The sequence below is a fragment of the Aptenodytes patagonicus genome, chromosome 9 (assembly GCF_965638725.1).
Source record: "Aptenodytes patagonicus chromosome 9, bAptPat1.pri.cur, whole genome shotgun sequence".
Classification (NCBI taxonomy): domain Eukaryota; kingdom Metazoa; phylum Chordata; class Aves; order Sphenisciformes; family Spheniscidae; genus Aptenodytes; species Aptenodytes patagonicus.
The window spans coordinates 2,823,047-2,842,597 of NC_134957.1; the positions used below are offsets into that span (position 1 = coordinate 2,823,047).

The 19,551-nt window shown below is 40.9% G+C and overlaps 1 protein-coding gene across 7 annotated transcripts in view; it reads left to right on the top strand.

Annotated features, from left to right (window-relative positions):
• The window catches only part of LOC143164395 (integrator complex subunit 6-like), a 45,830-nt gene that overhangs the window by 11,631 nt on the left and 14,648 nt on the right, over window positions 1-19,551 (top strand). For 5 of the 7 annotated variants that reach the window (XR_012996063.1, XR_012996064.1, XM_076346930.1 and 2 more), the window contains 7 exons: window positions 11,267-11,416; window positions 12,139-12,228; window positions 12,534-12,717; window positions 13,516-13,644; window positions 15,666-15,829; window positions 16,951-17,103; window positions 18,714-18,846. Coding sequence is in view for 5 of the 7 variants with exons in the window: in XM_076346930.1 (XP_076203045.1) it covers window positions 11,267-11,416; window positions 12,139-12,228; window positions 12,534-12,717; window positions 13,516-13,644; window positions 15,666-15,829; window positions 16,951-17,103; window positions 18,714-18,846 (1,003 nt within the window). In the remaining 2 variants the exon portion in view is untranslated. Of the gene's footprint in view, window positions 1-11,266; window positions 11,417-12,138; window positions 12,229-12,533; window positions 12,718-13,515; window positions 13,645-15,665; window positions 15,830-16,950; window positions 17,104-18,713; window positions 18,847-19,041; window positions 19,123-19,551 lie in introns of all 7 variants that reach the window. The other 2 variants (XM_076346933.1, XM_076346934.1) reach the window with 2 other exon arrangements.

Sequence of the window (19,551 nt, forward strand, 5' to 3'; positions counted from 1 at the left end):
CCTCTCTGCTAGTGTTTTCCACGGATACTATGCTTAAAGATTAATATGAGTTGTTCTTACATAAACATCCTGAATTCTTCTTGATGGAAAGCATTTCTACATCTTGTTTGATGTTGAAGTCACCTTAAAAGGACAGTGAACCACATGGTGTAGTTTGACTGAGCTTGTTTCCTAAGGTGTGTGGGGTTTTTTAACTTTTTTTGAGGTACCATGGAGAAATACTTTTTTCTATGTAATTGACTGCCTGTCAATAACAGTTATATATTGTACTAGAATGCAGTTCTGACCTTGTTCACATTCACTAATACATGCTTTAGAAAACAAGCTGGTCCAGTCTATTTTATAAATGATTTAGTCTTTGGTTGGTGTACCTATAGGAGAGTTCAGCTTAGAAATGTGGAATTAAGGGGATCTCCTGTGCACCTCAGTTCACATTGCAGACCTGCCTTGGAGTGTAAGAGCTGGATTGCTTTCGGATGAAATAAAACTGGAAGATGCACCCCAGCCACCGAGTGATGAGTCTACAGGACTGTACTACAGGACAGCTATTCTGAAAACCCCTGAAATGCAGTAGTGTGGCTGTCATCTCCTTAGAAATGACTGCCTTGTTTGTGCTGCGCTGCTTGCTGGCCTAAAGGTAGCCAGTGCATGACATGTTCTTCCTTGCACTAAAGCTGTCTCCAGTTGTGTAGGAAAAAATAATTTGGGTAAGGGGAGGAGACACTCTGTGTTTGTTATCAAAGTACATAGTCTGTCCCAGAGCTGGAGAAAAGGGAAGACTTACAGTGCCTGGAAATGGATGGAGATGGAGGACAAGCGAAGTGACAGATTTCTGTTAAAAATCTGGTGTCAAAATGTCTCAGCTGTGTGGGATTAAAGGAATGATCTACTCCAGTGTCTTTTTTCCTGAAGATGTATTTTTTTCTAAAGGTGTATTAAAGCATTTTACACTGCTCTGTTCTCTTGGAGATGTTTTACCTGTCTTAAACTTCTGTGACTATTTTTATTTGACTAGGACTCGAGCAAGTATTTTTTAAAAAAATAAAGTTTTTAAAAAGTCCACTCTGGATTTAAAGAAGCACTTGAACACTAGGTTTCAGTTTGAGTGTCCTACAAAACCAGCAGAAATAACGTGACAGGAAGAAACAATTCGCTTACTATTCACAATGTTTTAGCCTTAAAACGCGAACCTGTTGCTCACTAGCTCTAATGTAAGGAGGACCACGTGACGGACGCTCTTGAAGACTCTTCACTGTACTTGAATCCTCTGTGGGCTTATTGAGGAAGTAGTTTAAACCTGTGAATTTACTATCTATTAAAATACTCCTCAAATGAGAACTGAAAAGGTGTTTTTTTTGTTAGGTTGGTCTCATAGTGAACAGCAGCGTATGTCTGCTTGAGCGACCAGGGCTTGTTTCTCTTGTGCCTGCAGTAGGGTCATATCTAAGTTTTATCCTGATACTCTGTTCCCTGTTCTGCTTTGCAAAACCAGATTTCCATGTGAAAAGCTAAAGATAGGCTCCCCTGGCTTGCTAACCAAGACGTATTTGTCTTTTCATCCATCCTTGCCCTAGAATCTTACTTCGTTACAGCGAAGGATGGGGGTAGCAGCTGTCTGTGTTTCATAGAATCATTGAGGTTGGAAAAGACCTCTAAGATCATCGAGTCCAACCGTCAACCCAACACCACCATGTCCACTAAACCATGTCCCTAAGTGCCTCATCTACACGTCTTTTAAATACCTCCAGGGATGGGGACTCCACCACTTCCCTGGGCAGCCTGTTCCAATGTTTCACCACTCTTTCAGTAAAGAAATTTTTCCTTACATCCAATCTAAACCTCCCCTGGCACAACTTGAGGCCATTTCCTCTCGTCCTATCGCTTGTTACTTGGGAGAAGAGACCGACCCCCACCTCGCTACAACCTCCTTTCAGGGAGTTGTAGAGAGCGATGAGGTCTCCCCTCAGCCTCCTTTTCTGCAGGCTAAACAACCCCAGTTCCCTCAGCCGCTCCTCATAAGACTTGTTCTCCAGACCCCTCACCAGCCTCGTTGCCCTTCTCTGGACACGCTCCAGCACCTCGACGTCCTTCTTGTAGTGAGGGGCCCAAAACTGAACACAGTATTCGAGGTGCGGCCTCACCAGTGCTGAGTACAGGGGCACGATCACTTCCCTACTCCTGCTGGCCACACTATTTCTGATACAGGCCAGGATGCCATTGGCCTTCTTGGCCGCCTGGGCACACTGCCGGCTCATGTTCAGCCGGCTGTTGACCAACACCCCCAGGTCCTTCTCTGCTGGGCAGCTTTCCAGCCACTCTTCCCCAAGCCTGTAGCGCTGCATGGGGTTGTTGTGGCCGAAGTGCAGGACCCGGCACTTGTCCTTGTTGAACCTCATACAGTTGGCCTCGGCCCATCGATCCAGCCTGTCCAGGTCCCTCTGCAGAGCCTTCCTACCCTTGAGCAGATCAACGTTCCCGCCCAACTTGGTGTCGTCTGCAAACTTACTGAGGGTGCACTCAATCCCCTCATCCAGATCATCAATAAAGATATTGAACAAGACCAGCCCCAAAACTGAGCCCTGGGGAACACCGCTCGTGACTGGCCGCCAACTGGATTGAACTCCATTCACCACAACTCTCTGGGCCCGGCCGTCCAGCCAGTTTTTGACCCAGCGCAGAGTACACCTGTCTAAGCCGTGAGCCGCCAGCTTCTCGAGGAGAATGCTGTGGGAGACGGTGTCAAAGGCCTTGCTGAAGTCCAGGTAGACCACATCCACAGCCTTTCCCTCATCCACTAGGCGGGTCACCTGGTCATAGAAGGAGATCAGGTTGGTCAAGCAGGACCTGCCTTTCATGAATCCGTGCTGGCTGGGCCGGATCCCCTGGTTGTCCCGCTCATGCCTTGTGAGCGCCCTCAAGATGAACCGCTCCATAATCTTCCCCGGCACCGAGGTCAGGCTGACAGGCCTGTAGTTCCCCGGATCCTCCTTCCGGCCCTCCTTGTAGGTGGGCGTCACATTGGCAAGCCTCCAGTCATCCGGGACCTCCCCCGTTAACCAGGACTGCCGATAAATGATGGAGAGTGGCTTGGCGAGCACCTCCGCCAGCTCCCTCAGCACCCTCGGGTGGATCCCATCCGGCCCCATAGACTTGTGAGCATCCAGGTGGCGTAGCAGGTCATTGACTGCTTCCTCTTGGATTACGGGGGGTTCATCCTGCTCGCTGTCCCCGTCTTCCACCTCAGGGGGCCGAGTACCCTGAGGATAACTGGTCTGCCTGTTAAAGACTGAGGCAAAGAAGGCATTGAGTACCTCAGCCTTTTCCTCATCCTCAGTGACAATGTTCCCCCCCGCATCCAATAAAGGATGGAGATTCTCCTTGGCTCTCTTCTTGTCATTAATATATTTGTAAAAACTTTTTTTGTTGTCTTTAACGACAGCGGCCAGATTGCGTTCTAGCTGGGCTTTTGCCTTTCTCATTTCCTCTCTGCACGACCTAACGAGATCCCTGTACTCTTCTTGAGTCGCCTGCCCCTTCTTCCGCAAGCGGTAAACTCTCCTTTTTTTCCTGAGTCCCAGCAAGAGCTCCCCGTTCAGCCAGGCCGGTCGTCTTCCCCGCCCGTTCTTCTTATGGTGTACAGGGACAGCCTGCTCCTGCGCCTTTAAGACTTCCTTCTTGAAGATCGTCCAGCCTTCCTGGACCCCTTTGCCCTTCAGGACCGTCTCCCAAGGGACTCTCTCAACCAACGTCCTGAACAGGCCAAAGTCTGCCCTCCGGAAGTCCATGGTTGTGGTTTTGCTGCCCCCCCTCCTTACTTCACCAAGAAGCGAGAATTCTATCATTTCATGGTCGCTAAGCCCAAGACGGCCTCCGACCACCACATCTCCCACCAGTCCTTCTCTGTTAGTAAACAGCAGGTCGAGCGAGGCACCTCCCCTGGTAGGCTCACTTACCAGCTGTGTCAGGAAGTTGTCTTCCACACACTCCAGGAACCTCCTAGACTGCTTCCTCTCTGCCGTGTTGTATTTCCAGCAGATGTCCGGGAAGTTGAAGTCCCCCATGAGAACAAGGGCTAGCGATTGAGAGACTTCTGCCAGCCGCTTATAGAACGCTTCATCCGCCCCTTCATCCTGGTTGGGTGGTCTATAACAGACTCCCAGCAGGATATCTGCCTCGTTGGCCTTCCCCCTCATCCTTACCCATAGACACTCAACGTACCATCATCACAATCGTTGAGCTCTATACAATCCAAACACTCCCTAACATACAGGGCCACCCCACCGCCTCTCCTTCCTCGCCTGTCCCTTCTGAAGAGTTTATAGCCATCCATTGCAGCACTCCAGTCATGAGAGTCACCCCACCATGTTTCTGTGATGGCAACTAAGTCATATCTCTCCCGCTGCACAATGGCTTCCAGCTCCTCCTGCTTGCCGCCCATGCTGCGTGCATTGGTGTATATGCACTTGAGCTGGGCTATCGATTTCGCCCCCGGCATCGGCACGCCACCCCTCGGCTCATCTCTAGTGAGCCTGGTTTTATCCCCTTCCCCCTTCGAACCTAGTTTAAAGCCTTCTCAATGAGCCCTGCCAATTCATGAGCCATGATCCTTTTTCCCTTGTGAGACAGCTGGACTCCGTCTGTCACCAGCAGGCCCGATGCCATGTAAACCTCCCCATGATCAAAAAAACCAAAATTCCTCCGATGGCACCAGCCCCTGAGCCACACGTTGATCAGGTGTGTTTTCCTACTCCTTTCAGTATCCTTCCCTGCCACTGTAGGGATAGAGGAAAACACTACCTGTGCTCCTGATCCTTGAACCAGTCGCCCCAGTGCCCTGAAGTCCCTTTTGATCACTGCAGGACTTCTCTCTGCAACCTCATCACTGCCAGCCTGTATAACCAGCAGCGGGTAGTAATCAGAAGGCCGTTTCAAACCCTTACCTAAGGCAAGGGGAGACTGGAAGAGTGAGGAATAAAACTAGTAACATTATTTACTGTGTGCTGGAGAGCCTAATACAGTGATAGCAATTGCACACAGCTGGCTTGGTCCCATCAAACCTTCCCCTTCTTCCCACAAGCTTTGCATCAGACCGGTAATATCTGCTGATGTACTTCCACCAGCACTCACTAGTCCTCCAAATCTGGGACAGTACAGCTTGGATCCAAGCTGGCTCATTGCGTTCAGCACTACCCCGATGATAAGCTGATTTCAGGCCTATGTGCCAGTATCATTCTGTGCTGGAGGTATGCTAATCTCATATCTAAGAGGTGGGTGTTGCGATGCTGTCCTGTGCCAAGAACAAAAAAGAATTGTTCTTGTGAGTTTCTTTACTAAGGGCTGTTTGATACTGTGCAGTGACAGGACTGGTATGTTGCATAAAAGTAACTAGAGAGCACAGGTACTGAAATGAGAGAAGAGTTATTGTGCAGCCAAGGTATAGATAGAACCCGAGAGCTCTGTTGCCTCAAAAATGGCATTCATAAGTATTTGGAGGGGAGTCAATGTCTGTGTCTCTTAGAGCTATTCCTTCTGCCCTGTTTGCACGGTGGAGACAAACATTTGTGAGGATGAAATTAGTAGGTGATGTAGGTTGTGTGATGTTGACTTATTTTAGGACTTTTAAATGTTAAACTGTACACAATGTTTATAGCATAGTCAGTACCTTTCTTCTACTGTGCACTATTTCTAACTAGTAAATCTCTGAACATCAAATAAAAACCATGGGGGTAGTGTGGGCATTGACTGTTTTGTACTAACAAGCAGCATAACCCTGTCCTTCATGGGGGAGGGAGACACATGGTGCCAGGACCTCTCCTCCTCTCCCCCGTTGCTAAGTCTTGTCGTAGCGAAACTGGGATGTCTTAGATAGTCTTTGTGTTTGCTAGAATTCCTATTCCAAAGTTGCTGAAGCTGGGGCAGGGAAGCTATAGGTTACATAGGAGGGTATTCCCTGCTGCAGAACCCATGGAGCAATGCTGGGGCTGTGTTCAGGAGATTACAAAGAGGTGAAGAAACTTTGGCATTTGAGAAGCAGCCTCTGGCACTATAGGGGGTCCAATAGAATACTTCAGTTCCCTAGAAAAGAAACATCTGCTTGATTCTGACACAGACATGAACAGGTTTGAGTGGTGATCACGTGTACAGTTACCAGTGAACAGAAAGGTAACTTAAAAATTAACCATTCTGATGATTTGGAAGGCAAAATGCTCTGCTGGTTTCACTGTCTTCACACAGTACTTGGAAATTCCATAGCAGGAGTGGTTTCAGATTTCAGCAGCTGGATTTTTTTCTTACCTTATTTTTTCCAAATGGATGTCACTGACAACCTGGTATGCCACAGGCATGTTGTCCTGAACTAGTCTCAGTTTTCCTAAGATGGGTACATTTAATAATAGCTTGAATTATTGAGAAACTTAAATACTTAAACAAGTTGTAATATCTAAAATCCAGTTCTTCTTTCTAGGGAAACATTAGCAGAACTCTAAAAATCTGTATGTTTAAATAAATACTGAGTGCTTACTGTAACACAGACTGTTGTGATTGGCATGCTAGATTACAAATTATCTTCTTACTTGGAAGATTATTTTTAGTAATGTTATAATTTTTGAATCAGATCTGAAAGCAATCCAGTGAACAATAAACTCTACAGTTCTGTCTTTTGGCATTGCTGTGTAGAAACACAAAAGATGAAGACTTGCAGCCTCAAAAGCACCAGCTCTCTGGATTTCATGGAGCTGGTGAGATCAGGAGAAGACTGCTTTGGACCTGGAATTCTTGTGCTCTAATGACCAACCTCGGGGTCTGCCCCTGTAGGCTGACCAAAATGTGCTAAGAAATAGTTGGAAACAACCATGCTGCCCAAAAATGTTGCATTGTTTAAAAAAGAAAACAAACAAAAACCAACCAACCAAACTACAATGAAACCAGTAAATATGACAGTTTAGCTAGTGTAGCTGAGATTACAACATGTATGTGTTACACATATTCAAAACTTAGTAATGTTTTACTTGTATTGCTCTCTTTTGTGTGATAAAGGTAGTGGCTTCCCCCCCCCCCCCCAGCATTTTATAAGATGTTCTTTCTTGCCTCTTGCAACTGAAATCTGCTTCTGTTGTTTCTCTGATGTCTTGAAGGTCTTTTTAAGCTACTGATTCTGAATGAGACTCTCTTTTGCTGCTCAACTCTATTCCTTCTGAGGTTCAGTTGGGGTCAGTTCTGGTTGGGGTAAATAAAACCTTCTCTTCTTCATTAGGTTTTTCACCTTGACGTTTTTCTGAATTCTAGATAATCTGGGCCTATCTACTGCTGAAAAAAGCAATTTTGACCTTACCTGCTTCTTGAAGCAGCTGAAATGCTTCTATAGCTGTATGGTGAAATAGAGCAGGGCATGGATTTGTCTGAAAACTAAGTCACCAGAAAAAAATGTTACTTTTTAAGTATGTTATTTTTTCAGTATGATTTGCTTGCAAAGGCCGAAGCCAGGAGCTGGAAGGTGGTATGCTGCTTCCAAATCTCAGGGTTTCGTAGGATGGTATCCAAAGCTTGCAGTTGTCAACACAGAAGGCTAAATGACACTGCATTTTTGCCTGTTCTTGGCATAAGCAAACAGGATGAGATTTTTTTGCTTATAGTACTTGTGTTTTTCCCAGCTATCTTTGAAAGTCTTTTGGTATGTGCATACAGGCTAAAATTATTTGTTCATATAAATTATCAAAGGAGAAGCTGGTAACATAGTGGCAAGACAAAGGCTGCTCAGATTGCTATTAATAAATTCTGGGCATAAAAGTGACTAAGTAGGAATGTGATATTGAAGATGATGAGAAATTACTCACGTTAGAATTGGTTCATAAACAACTAAAATAATTAATGTTTAGTTCTGACTTCATAATTACTGACCTATAGAGGATACATAATTTTTGTAGAATATGTTTGTGTTTGATTCTCTAAGGTTGTGGGGTTTTGGTGGGTTTTTTCGGTGGCGGGGGTTTTTTTGGTCATTAGTGTTTCTGCTGGCAAATGGAAGTAGTGCTACATAAAAGCAGTGCTTTTTTTCTAAGCAGCATTAGTGGCAGTATTTTGAATTTAGGAAGGATTATTATTTAATCACTTTAAAGTTCTTTGTTGAACTCATTATGCATATGCTCTGTATTACGTTCTTGACTCTTTTTATTTTGCCCTAAGAATGATCCTACCGTATGTATGGAGAGGAGAATATACAGAGTTCTTTGGGGCTTTAGTTTTTGTCCCTGAAATACATGTTTAATTATATACATTGGCTAGAGTCTTTCTGGAAAAAAACATTTTACAGAAGTAGATCTTCTTGTCATTAATTTTGGTGTTTTTGATTCAAAAAGCATCTTTAAGGATAAGCTAGAGAATATAGTACACTAATCAGACCTTTATTTAAAACTGGATATGGAATTGGGAAATCTTGCATTTGCTGCCCTTGTTCACTTAATGAGAAGTTCTTCAGTATTACTCTGTTTATTTAAAAGGTACAGCTCTCCTCAGCTTTATCTTTAAAGATCCTGTGAGAGACTGTAAGATGAAAAATAATTTTCTTTGAAGACAAACCAGTGGTGATCAGCTGCTCCTTGTACCTTCAGCTTACTTGGTTATGCACAGGAAAAATGGTAGCATTTTTTGTGGGCAGTTGACCATGCTGCAGCTAGATCAAACACGGTAGGAGCTGGAAGCCAAGCAAATGTTTTCAGAAAAGGAAAACAGCAGAATCTCCAAATATCAGTGAATATTGTTACTGTTTATTTTACAAAGAAATACTCTTAAATTCATTAGAGTTCAAATCAAGAGTTGTAGGCTAGGAATAGTGTTTCCTTTGTAAATGTTTTATTTCTCCCGCCCCCCCATGTGCTTTTGCAACAAAGTAACTCAAACAGTAGTCTTTGCCGGAAAACACTTTTTGAACTACAGCCTGGCTATTCCCAAGAAGCTGGACTAATTTGGTAGGTGTTTTTACCAGGCAAAATGAAGCAGTTTCACCTACATCTAAGGGTTCATAGAATTCATACAAAAAGATTTTTGTAATTATTCACTTTAAATTGTTTTAAGGCAAACTTTTTTAGGATAACACAAATCATCTTGTTGGGATTTGGTGTTCTTTTGCTCTGAAAAAAAGAGCATTAACTAAGTCACTTTTACTCCAGAGCAATGACCCTGTGCTTGTACTTTATTCTTGCCTTGGGCTGAGAGCATGTGTGGGGAGTTGCTGTGGCTAAACTGATGAGATCCTGTATTTTGTTAAGCTGCGGTTGTGAGGGGGTTTTGATGGTGTTTTATTGAGAATTACTGGCTGATCGAACTACACTGTTCCTTTGAGCTTCAAGTGCAGTTTGATGATAAAGCTGGGCCAGTCCTGCTGAAAGTCTGTTCATTCTTTACCGCATTGCAGGGTTTTCTCTCCATTTCCCTTGCACTAATCTAAAGCTTGAAGAACTGGTTCAGGGAGCTAAACGTGACCAAAAACTGTTTTCATTGAATCTCCTTATGATAATTCCTCATTCTGAGAAGAAGCCGTCCTAGCTTAGGCCTGAGAACTCAGCAGAGACATTGATCGTCTCATGTCCTTCCTTCATACTCCATTCTTGTATTCGTTTATGGCTCTAAACTTGTCAATCCTATGACAGTCTATGCAGCCCACAGTGTGTACTAGAGATTGGCAGTGGGATATAGCTGTTTAAAAAGTACACAAAATCCTGTCCTTTCAGGTTCTTGCACAGCATGCATAGTCAGCAGGTGATTGCTTCTGAGCCCAGTGCACCGGGGAGGAGAGAACCTACTCAGAGGTTGTCCCAGCAAAAGTCAGACTGTCTGAAATGATTCTCTCCATGTCTGCGTAACTGGGATTCCTTGTGGAGCACGGGATGTCCCCAGTGCCAGATGATAGTGAGCCTGGGTGAATAACTGCTTGCTTACTGCAGGAATGGTTTGGAGAATAAGATGTGATAGCAAGGCTGATAATTGTGTGAATATCTGGGGTTTTCAAGCTTTGCTTGTTTTGGTTGAGGCAGCTTAAATCCTGCACCGATTCCCTGTGAGCTAGTGTTTTCTAAAATAGCTTCCAAACTCTGCAGCATACCGCTTTTTAAGAGAAGGGTATGTGAATCACAACTGATGCTGCTGTGTGTTAGCCCTGCTTACCATAGGATCCAGAGTGCTTGGTAGGACTGATCCATCCTCATCACTTTCTGCTGTTCCTTTGAATGTTTGCAGGCTTTGTCAGCAATAACCACTTTTTTCATGACCTCCAAAATTTCAAGCTGTGATACTGAGACTCTCTAAACAGTGATTTGGTTCTGTGTTACGTGGAGTAGTTTGCAACTACTCCATAGGAAGTTTTATGTTGGGAAGTAAGGGCAGAAGAGTGTAGGTAGAGGGCTGGCAGTTGAAATACCAAGGTAGGAGAAAGGCAGGGGGTTTGTAATGCAGAAGCGACAGAGGGTGCTCGATAGTACATTCAAAGGCATGAACTGAGCTTAGTGGGCTGGGGTGGGAGGAAGTACAAGAAAAACGGAAAAGCTGAGCAAGAGTCATGTAATATTAAAAATAGCTGATTATGATTTTTTTTTTTAATATTCCTTCTACTAAATTGATATGCTTGCTTGCTTGCTTCCTACTTGGAGAAATTGTGGGAAGGGGAGCATGCGACTAGGGAGCAAAGATGGCAGTCACTGTTACTATTACTTCTTTAGCTTTCTTCCTTTTAACTGTCACTATTAGATTTTTAACTCCTGCATTAGTACACACTGCAAATGCATCCTTTCTTTCCTTCCAGCCTTGATTTATGGAGGAAGGAATGAAAGGGGGATGGGTGTATGTCAGAAGAAGCAGCAATATTATGCTGCTTGTATCTTTGTTTTATCATTGCTATTACTTTGGCAGCTGCATTTCTGATTTCCAAATTTGACAGTTTCTTCTAATAAAACATTCACATGCTTAATCCAAATACCTCTATTAATTGCATTGCCTCCATAGCAGTTTTCACGGTAAGAGCTGGGTATTTGCAAATTTTTTCAAATGCTTGACAGTGCGTGTGTTTTGTGAGTCTCCCATTGTAGGCTTAACTGTATGTTTCATACCAAGCTGTGCATACATGGATTAGGTGTGTGTAACACGTAAACAATGCAGCGTATCCATTAATCAGGAATATAATCTTAATTTTTGGTGGGAAGAGAGATAAACGACAACTTGCAATTGATTGCAGTTTGTTGCTAAAATAACTAATAAGCTTTTTTGTTTTATGTAATAGGCTGGATGGAAGGAAAACCACGCAACGTTTATGAATGAACTGAAAAATCTTCAGGCTTCAGGACTAACAACCCTTGGTCAGGCACTCAGGTCATCGTTTGACTTGTTAAATCTCAATAGATTAGTGTCTGGAATAGACAATTATGGACAGGTAACAAATCTGTTTATGGTCTTCTGTCTTTTTTATTTTTCTGTGTTTTTTGAAATTGTAGTGGGGGAGGGATTTTGGTAGTTCAAGTTAGTTTTTGTATTTTACTTTTTTTTTTTTAAATGTTGGATAGCTGGATAGTTAAAACTTGAACGGTGAACTTTTTTTTTCTTCTTTTTTCTTTCTTATTACATCTACTGAACATACCCTGGAATATACTAGCACTTTTTTCCTTATTGAAATACAAAGAAAGCAGTAGTATAAATGACCTCGACTGTAGATACACAATTGCTGTATGGGAGTATGTACACTGGATGGCAGTGAATCTGCTTTGCATTTTTATGTTATCTGTAGTTAATGTCCTGACTTCCCCTCTCTCACATTTGAAGAGTCCAGTTAAAAGTACTCTGTTTTTTGCCGCACTGTCGTCATGAAATTCCAAGTTCTCTGTATTATTACCAATTTATATACTGCTTTTGTGGGCTAGAGTAATTTTGTACTATTACTGGAGGAAAAAGACTAGTAATTCTAAAAATCTTTAGAGTATGTGTGTGAGTGCACAGAGTAGCACATCTTCCGTAGTTCTGTATGGCTCCACACCTATTGAAAGAAAATGACAGGATTATTTTGAAAGACATCTTACTGTTTATTTCATAATGACAAAAATATAAGCCTATAACTGAGTGTTAAGGTTACTCTTAGCATTCCTGTGCTTTTGTCTCTAGGGAAGGAATCCATTCTTTTTGGAGCCATCTATTTTGATTACCATCACAGATGGAAACAAACTGACAAATACGGCTGGAGTTCAAGAGGAGGTAAATTTACATTAAATTCTTTCAAGTTATGATCTTGCAAGTTGACGCTATGCTGAGATTAATATTAATTGTTTTTTCCTGCTAATAGTACTTCTGCTTCATCAACCTGTTTTGTAATAGAGAACAGAAAGTAGCTATGCTGTCATTGCCCAGCCCCTAAATTCATAGTTCACATGGATTTCCAGACTATAACTTCAGATTAATTAGTGGATAGGAGAGAAATGGGGTCCTTTACAGAGTAATGAATAAATTTGAGTATAGGTTTGTCAAGTACTTGAAAATATTCTTAAATCTTTCTTTACCAGCTTCATCTTCCTTTGAATTCTCCTTTGCCTGGAAGTGAACTAACCAAAGAACCATTTCGTTGGGATCAAAGGCTGTTTGCTCTAGTGCTGCGTTTGCCAGGAGCTGCATCTGCTGAACCAGAGCAGCTTGGGAGTGTGCCTACTGATGAATCTGCTATCACACAGATGTGTGAAGTTACAGGAGGTAACTGATGTTTCTTTTCCTTCGATTCAACTTCACCTCTTGCTGTTTTTCTCCATGTGAAATACTCTGTCCATGTGAATCTGTGTGGTGGTTTTTGAGCTTTGTTTCCAGTAGCACAGGAGAACTTTAAAATAAAACCATATCCCTATTTCAGATCTTCTAGATGCGAGAGAATTTTCTTAATGCACCAGTAGGAGGGATTGGAAAATTTCTTAGATTGTCCTTCCAGAGGTTGGCTTTGCTCAGTCATGAGATTTGTTATTTAAATGTTGAATTGAGTGGGACAGGTATTATTGAGATGTTAATTCTGCTGCAGGGCTAATAAGCTAAGTTTAATCTTAAAAGAATTAATTCTGGAGCCTGTTCCTTGAGATGTGCATCAGAATTTTTTTGAATTGGTGCTTGAAAAAAATGTTGTGTGGGAGGGGGAAGTTTGGGAGTGTATAAGAGTTGGTAAGGTTTGGGTAGACAAAAGCAGATAGATTACATAGACTTGGTGTAATCAGACGTTCTTAAGGGTGTTTATAAACTTGGCCTTGGACCAGCCTGATTTAGCCTTAATGGCCTCTTCTACTAATGAGTAAAAGCTCAGCAGGTTGGTGTTTTGGTTTTTTTTGGTTATATTGCATTTGAAAAGTATTTTGCCTTTTACATAAACTTGTACAAAGTTTGTTGCTATTATTTTGGATAAAACTGAAAGCCTTGGCAGTGTGACTTACGTAATAAAACATCTTCCTTAATTGAGATTACTCAAAACTTGCTTTCCTATTTTCCCTGTGTAATTTATCTCTTGCATAGGTCGTTCTTACTGCGTTCGGACACAAAGAATGTTGAATCAATGTTTAGAATCTCTAGTGCAAAAAGTGCAAAGTGGAGTTGTTATTAACTTTGAAAAGTCAGGACCAGATCCCGCTCCTATTGGAGAAGGTATAGTAACTGTTTTTTTCCCCCTGATGTTCAAGAATAAATGTTTTGTATGCATGCAAACGTCCTTAAGTGTCTTCAGTGTCCTTCCTACCAGCTTTTCACTGCAGTGTACAGGATGCATCGAATGTCTAATACATTCTAAACAAGCGATTAAGCTATAAAGCTTGTACATTTCAGTGATAGAGCTCTGGTAACTCTTTAAATACCCCAAATCATAATGGATGTGCTGTTCATAGCTTTTGAGTAGTTTTATGCTTGTTTTTGTTTAGTCTTGTCTTTATTATATTTTTACCAGTGTTAGTTTGATCCTTGATAAGTTAAATGGTGCCATATGTTTGCACATATTTGTATGGATGATCTACCTGCTTGCTAACTCTCTTGTCACTCTTTTTTCACCTCTTTTTTGGGGGCTGAGGGAAGTGAATGTTTGCAGGAAGTGGTAAAGTTTGAATTACAGTGTTGTCAATTAAATCCAGGACTAGTGTATTTAAACACTTAAACATCTCTAAAGTAATCTCAGTGCTTAATTTTCTGTACATTTTCATTCTGCTAATTGATCACAACACAGTAAGTTTCAGCTGAATGTTCTTAGCTGCAAGTGAAAAACTGTGCAAAGAATGAGGAATTATTTTGCTAGCTGCAAGTAAAGTGCATAACAGGGAAGAGGAAAATGCACTCTTAACGTGGAGCAGTTTTTCAAATTCACAGAAATTCATGGCTGAAAGGAAGGATAGAGAGCTGACCGGCTCATGTTTAGGAAATGAGGATGTTCCTGGAATGTTAGAAACATAATAGCTTTTAGGATCCCCTGAGCATCCTAGCATAGCCAGCTTTATTCCTGCTTTCATTTTTTAATCACCTTTTTCTTGCTGTATATTTTTTTTTCTCTTTTTGCTTATTTAAATGCCATTTTCTTGGAAGGCTTTCCTATAATGCTGTGCAGGACAGCACCTCAGCAAATTCCTCTGTCTCTGTGGGCCCAAATGTTCTCCTATGTGGCAAAACAACTGGTGAAATTTCGTTGTTTTTTTTTTTTTTTTAATTTTTGTCACACTTAAATGGTGATGCACTGTGGATATCAATATACAAAAATTGAGACTTTCCCTCTTTATGTGAATTGAGAAAGTCCTAAGCTAGAGAGAAATTTGATGGGATTTAACAATTGTAGAAAAATCACTGTGTGTATAATGCAGAGAAACCACACTGATACCTGTATCTGAAGGGTGTTTTGCATAGTATTATTGGCCAGCTATCTAAAGTAGGGAAAATTATAGTGTAAAATATCTTTACAATGAAAAAGAGTCTTTAAGTAGGTGATCTCTGCTGTGCCATTTGCTTTGAAGAGCAGTCTTCGAAAACTAGTGCTGAGATTCTGTACTGCTGCAAACTTCTTTGTCCTCAGTGTGAAGGGGAGTCTATGCTGGTACACTGCAGTGGACTGGCGGAAAACACTGGTCTTTTCAGTAGAGAGTGGGACTTAAGGGATCTGTGAATTCTTACTAATTAAAAATGTGACAAAAGCTGCTCCTGCAAGATGCATCTGACTTTTCCGTGAAACTTTTCTCCACTTCCAGTTTCCACTAGTGGCAGCATCAGTCAGAGCGCTTTGCATCCCATGTAGAAAGACTATAAATGCAAATTATCAGTCTTTACAGGTGCGGCAGAACTAAAACCGATAGGCTTGCTGTTGCCTATCAGATCTATGTCAAAGTACTAAGCTTAAGCAAATAGCATTTTCTGTAATATGTGAGTATGCCTTGCTGCACTAATTATCTAGTGGCTTCCATAGGAGCGGAAGGGTAGATGTGGGCAAACGTTATCATTGTTTCTCAGATGATGCTGTTCTACATTTTGATGTACAGTTTTTTCAACCACTGATGTAAACATCTGTATGTCTTTGAAACAATTGTAATGAAACACCTTATTGGTTGCTAATACAGAAATTTTTCTGGGATACAAATGCATGCATGTAGCTTTTTATTTTATTTTTTTGTTGTTGTTTTGCTTTGTTTAAATTTTAGATGGACTTGTTGATTCATCCAGGCCCATCAATTCATTTGCTTCTCAACCGTGGCATAGTTGTCATAAACTCATTTATGTACGGCCTAACCCTAAAACTGGTGTTCCTGTTGGGCATTGGCCAATCCCAGAATCTTTTTGGCCTGATCAGAATTCACCGACACTGGTAAGTAAAATGAGAACTGAAAAAAGGATTCTACACCTAATGAAACAGACTGAAAATGAATGATAAAGTAGGCTTTGGTTTTTTGGTTTTTTTTTTGGTTTTTTTTTTTTTACTTTTCTCTGTTTACTAATATGATCTGACTTTGCTTTAAAAGGGTAGTTAAAACTATTTTTAACACAGAATGGTATGATCTAACGTAGATACTGTATGCTGTGATGTTTTTTGCATCTGGAAGGTTTACTTCCATGTATATGGTTAGTTAATTTGGTAAATCGTTTTTAAAAGATTATAGAATTTAACTATAAATTACTTTGCATACCACAAATCATAGTGAACCTATTAAATTTTAATCAAAGCTTTATAAAATGCATTTATATGGAAAGGGGAGTATTTGTTTTTGATAGAAGATCAGCCATGTTTTCTCTGCTTAGTATTACTTCATGTATGGACTCTTCTTTCATTAGCAGGAAGAATTAAAACTGAAACAGAAGAGTTACCCCATTCAGAAAATGAGGGAAAACCAGCATTCATTTCTCCTCCTCTTACTGAGATGATCATACATTTGGCATGTCTTACTAGCCTTTCTAAACATCTCTTTTGTTAGGCATGTTCTGTTTCTGTACTTTGCAGGTGCTCAAGGTACTGTTTTTCTCCCCCATGATTCAAGGGAAAAAAAAATCAAACTTGGCAGGGAATATCTTGAGATATCTTTGCAAAGTGAGCACAGTTTCACATCTGTGTAATACTGTGAACACCTCAAGCTGGGAAGCAGAGTTGAAGTTTTTTTCTTTAAACCTGTCTGTGATACTATAGGTTGATTGGCATGAAGACTTTTAAATATCAAGACAAATAGTTGAATATTAACCATGTTTTTCTCTTGGTGGGAAGAATGTACGTACATGTGTGTTTGGCTTTTTTTTTTAAGTTAAGAGAATTACTTAATTAATCTTTATTCTATTCTGGGAGCTTGTATCTTTCTCTCTTTTAAAGGAAATTGTAGAAACTGAGAGTTTAGGCCTATAGGATGGTAAAATACATGTGTATGAATCTTTTTAAGAGAATTGATTTGTCTACCATAAATACCAGACAACTGATATGTTTTTTTTTCTCCTTCCTTTTAGCCTCCACGCACAGCTCACCCTGTTGTGAGGTTCTCCTGTGTTGATTGTGAGCCGATGGTAATAGACAAGCTTCCTTTTGACAAGTATGAGCTTGAGCCTTCACCCTTAACACAGTACATCTTGGAACGAAAGTCTCCCCATACCTGCTGGCAGGTATTTGCCCTTTATTTGATTCTAGAAATGTAATGGGCATCCTAAGGTACTTTAGTCTTTGTAAGCCTGGAGAATTGGGGTCTGGTTGCAGACTCTGCAGTTGATGAGAAGAAACGTGTCAAGGTTTCAGTTACCTCCTTTCTAATAGAATTATCAGGAGTCAGAATGAGCGTTCCCTCTACAGGCTTTGTAATCTCATTTAATTCTGTTTCTAGGTCCATCTCATTTTGCTAGGAAATGTGTCCTGCAGGTTCCATTTTCGGCTAAATTGAAATTCTCTGTAGGCTTCCATTTGCTTACAGGGGAAACCTAACACTAGTTTCCATCAGTTACCTAATCAACAGCTGCAGATAATTTCCACTGGATGGTTGAAACTGCTAATGGGAATTGAATGGAAGCTGTTGATCTTGTTGACTAGATTGGCCTTGAAGAGGTCAAAGTTCTGTTGCTGAAATCCTTTGTTACATGGTCCTTTTGTGATTTTTGGATAAGTTACTTGTTTTTCCATTCTCTATAAAATAAGGCTTGTAATTGCTTTCTCAATGGTGTTCTTGTGAAGAATAGCTTAATATGTACACCAGGAGTTTGCTTAGTATGGTACTTCAGCTGGAAAGATGGGTTTGGAGGTGTCTCTTTTGTGTTTCTCTTTCCCTAATAAATATTACAACTTAACTGAAAATATAACACACATATTCAGAAGAAAAATTGAAGCTACTTTTAATAAACTAATTTTAAAAATGCCCTTTAGGCATTCATAGGTACATTATTTGTCTAAGTTATTAAAATTACTCTGCTGTTTTTCAAAAACTGCTTTTCTTCTCCCAGCTACATATCAGACCCTTAAAACTAGAGAAATAGGCGCATTGTCACAGAAACCATGTAACAAACCCTGTTCCTTATGCTCTGAAAAAATAGAGGAAAACCACTTCTTTTTTACTGCAAGGTTTACTTTTTTTAAGGAAAACTATTTTTTTGTTAGATGTGGGTTACTTTGACCCAATAAGAGTGCGTACAATCTTTATCCTGTTGAAATAGTTGTTTGCATGTGTTGCTTTTCAAGGTTAATACCCCCATATATATATACACTTAAACAAAAAAAAGTCAATGTTAAGAATGTTGGTGCTTGGCATAATTAAAAGATGTTTCTTGAATATTTGTTTGTTTTGCTTAATTTCTATGCTTAAAAGGTTTTAGATTTCTTTTATCAGCATTGTAAATTTTAGTCATGCTATTGTATGAGTCGGAAGACTAATAGATTGAAGGTATGAAGGTATGTTAAAGAACAACAGGTGTCCCCTAACCTATTTTAAATAATTTCAAAAACTTTTCAGAGCATCACTTCAAAGTAGTTTCAGTAAAGCACTAAAGATTATACTGTGAAGAGCATTTCCGCACTGACTGGGGGTACACTAAATGTTGCGTGTCTCAGTTTTGTGGCTGGGGTATGTAAGTGCATGCTCATCCTGATGTGTGCAACCTCAAACTTGGCTGTTCTTGATAATTTGCTGTCTTAATGCAATTGGATTTAGATTGATTTTAATTTTTAAATGCCCCATGCTTAAGGTTTTTCATATTCTTCTAATACAGTGATATCTCTTATTCTTTATCAGGTATTTGTGAGTAGCAGTGGAAAATACAGCGAGCTTGGCCATCCGTTCGGGTATTTAAAAGCAAGCACTACTTTAACCTGTGTAAACCTCTTTGTGATGCCTTACAACTATCCTGTTTTACTTCCGTTGTTAGGTAGGTAATAAATTTACATTGGACTGCCAATGCAGCTACTTCAGAGTAAAAGAAAAACAATAATGGTTGGTGTTCTGCCTTAGTTTGAGACATTATAAAATAATGGAGATCAGAGAGTAGAGAATGTTGCAAACTCTTTAACATAATTTGGGAGGAGAGGATTTTCATACCCCCTCTCCCTTTTTTTCTCTCCAGCAGAGGAGGAGAGCTACCTGCTTCCAGTGCATGTTTGATGCTGTTCACCTCCTAGACACGTAGCCTCTTCCTTAACCTGGAGTAAGCTTCAACCTCCATTCTTTTCCCTCATTTAGGGTGTGGTGTATCCAGGTTTTGCAGTTGCTCTTGTAGCAGCTAATTTTTTACTGGAAGATCAGATGCAGTGTTTGCCATGGGTGTTGGGAAGAGGGAATTCCCTGACGCAGTTTAGAGCAGTAAGGAATTGAGCAGTGAAACAGTCTACATTTCTTCCCTGCCCAAAGGACCAGTGTTTTTTTCACTCCCACAATGAAATTACTTTCTACAGGAAAGACGGTATGAAAAGGTGCTGTGTGAATAACTGCCATAATAATTGTGGCTGTTAGGGTTCTGGCATAAAGGTAATGGCAGAGAAGAGTTTCCTGGGTGCTGCTAACCCTTTTAGTGGCAGATGCTGTAAGGCTTTTTTGTTCTGGTTTTTGTGGGTGTGTTTAGTGATACAGAGTAACA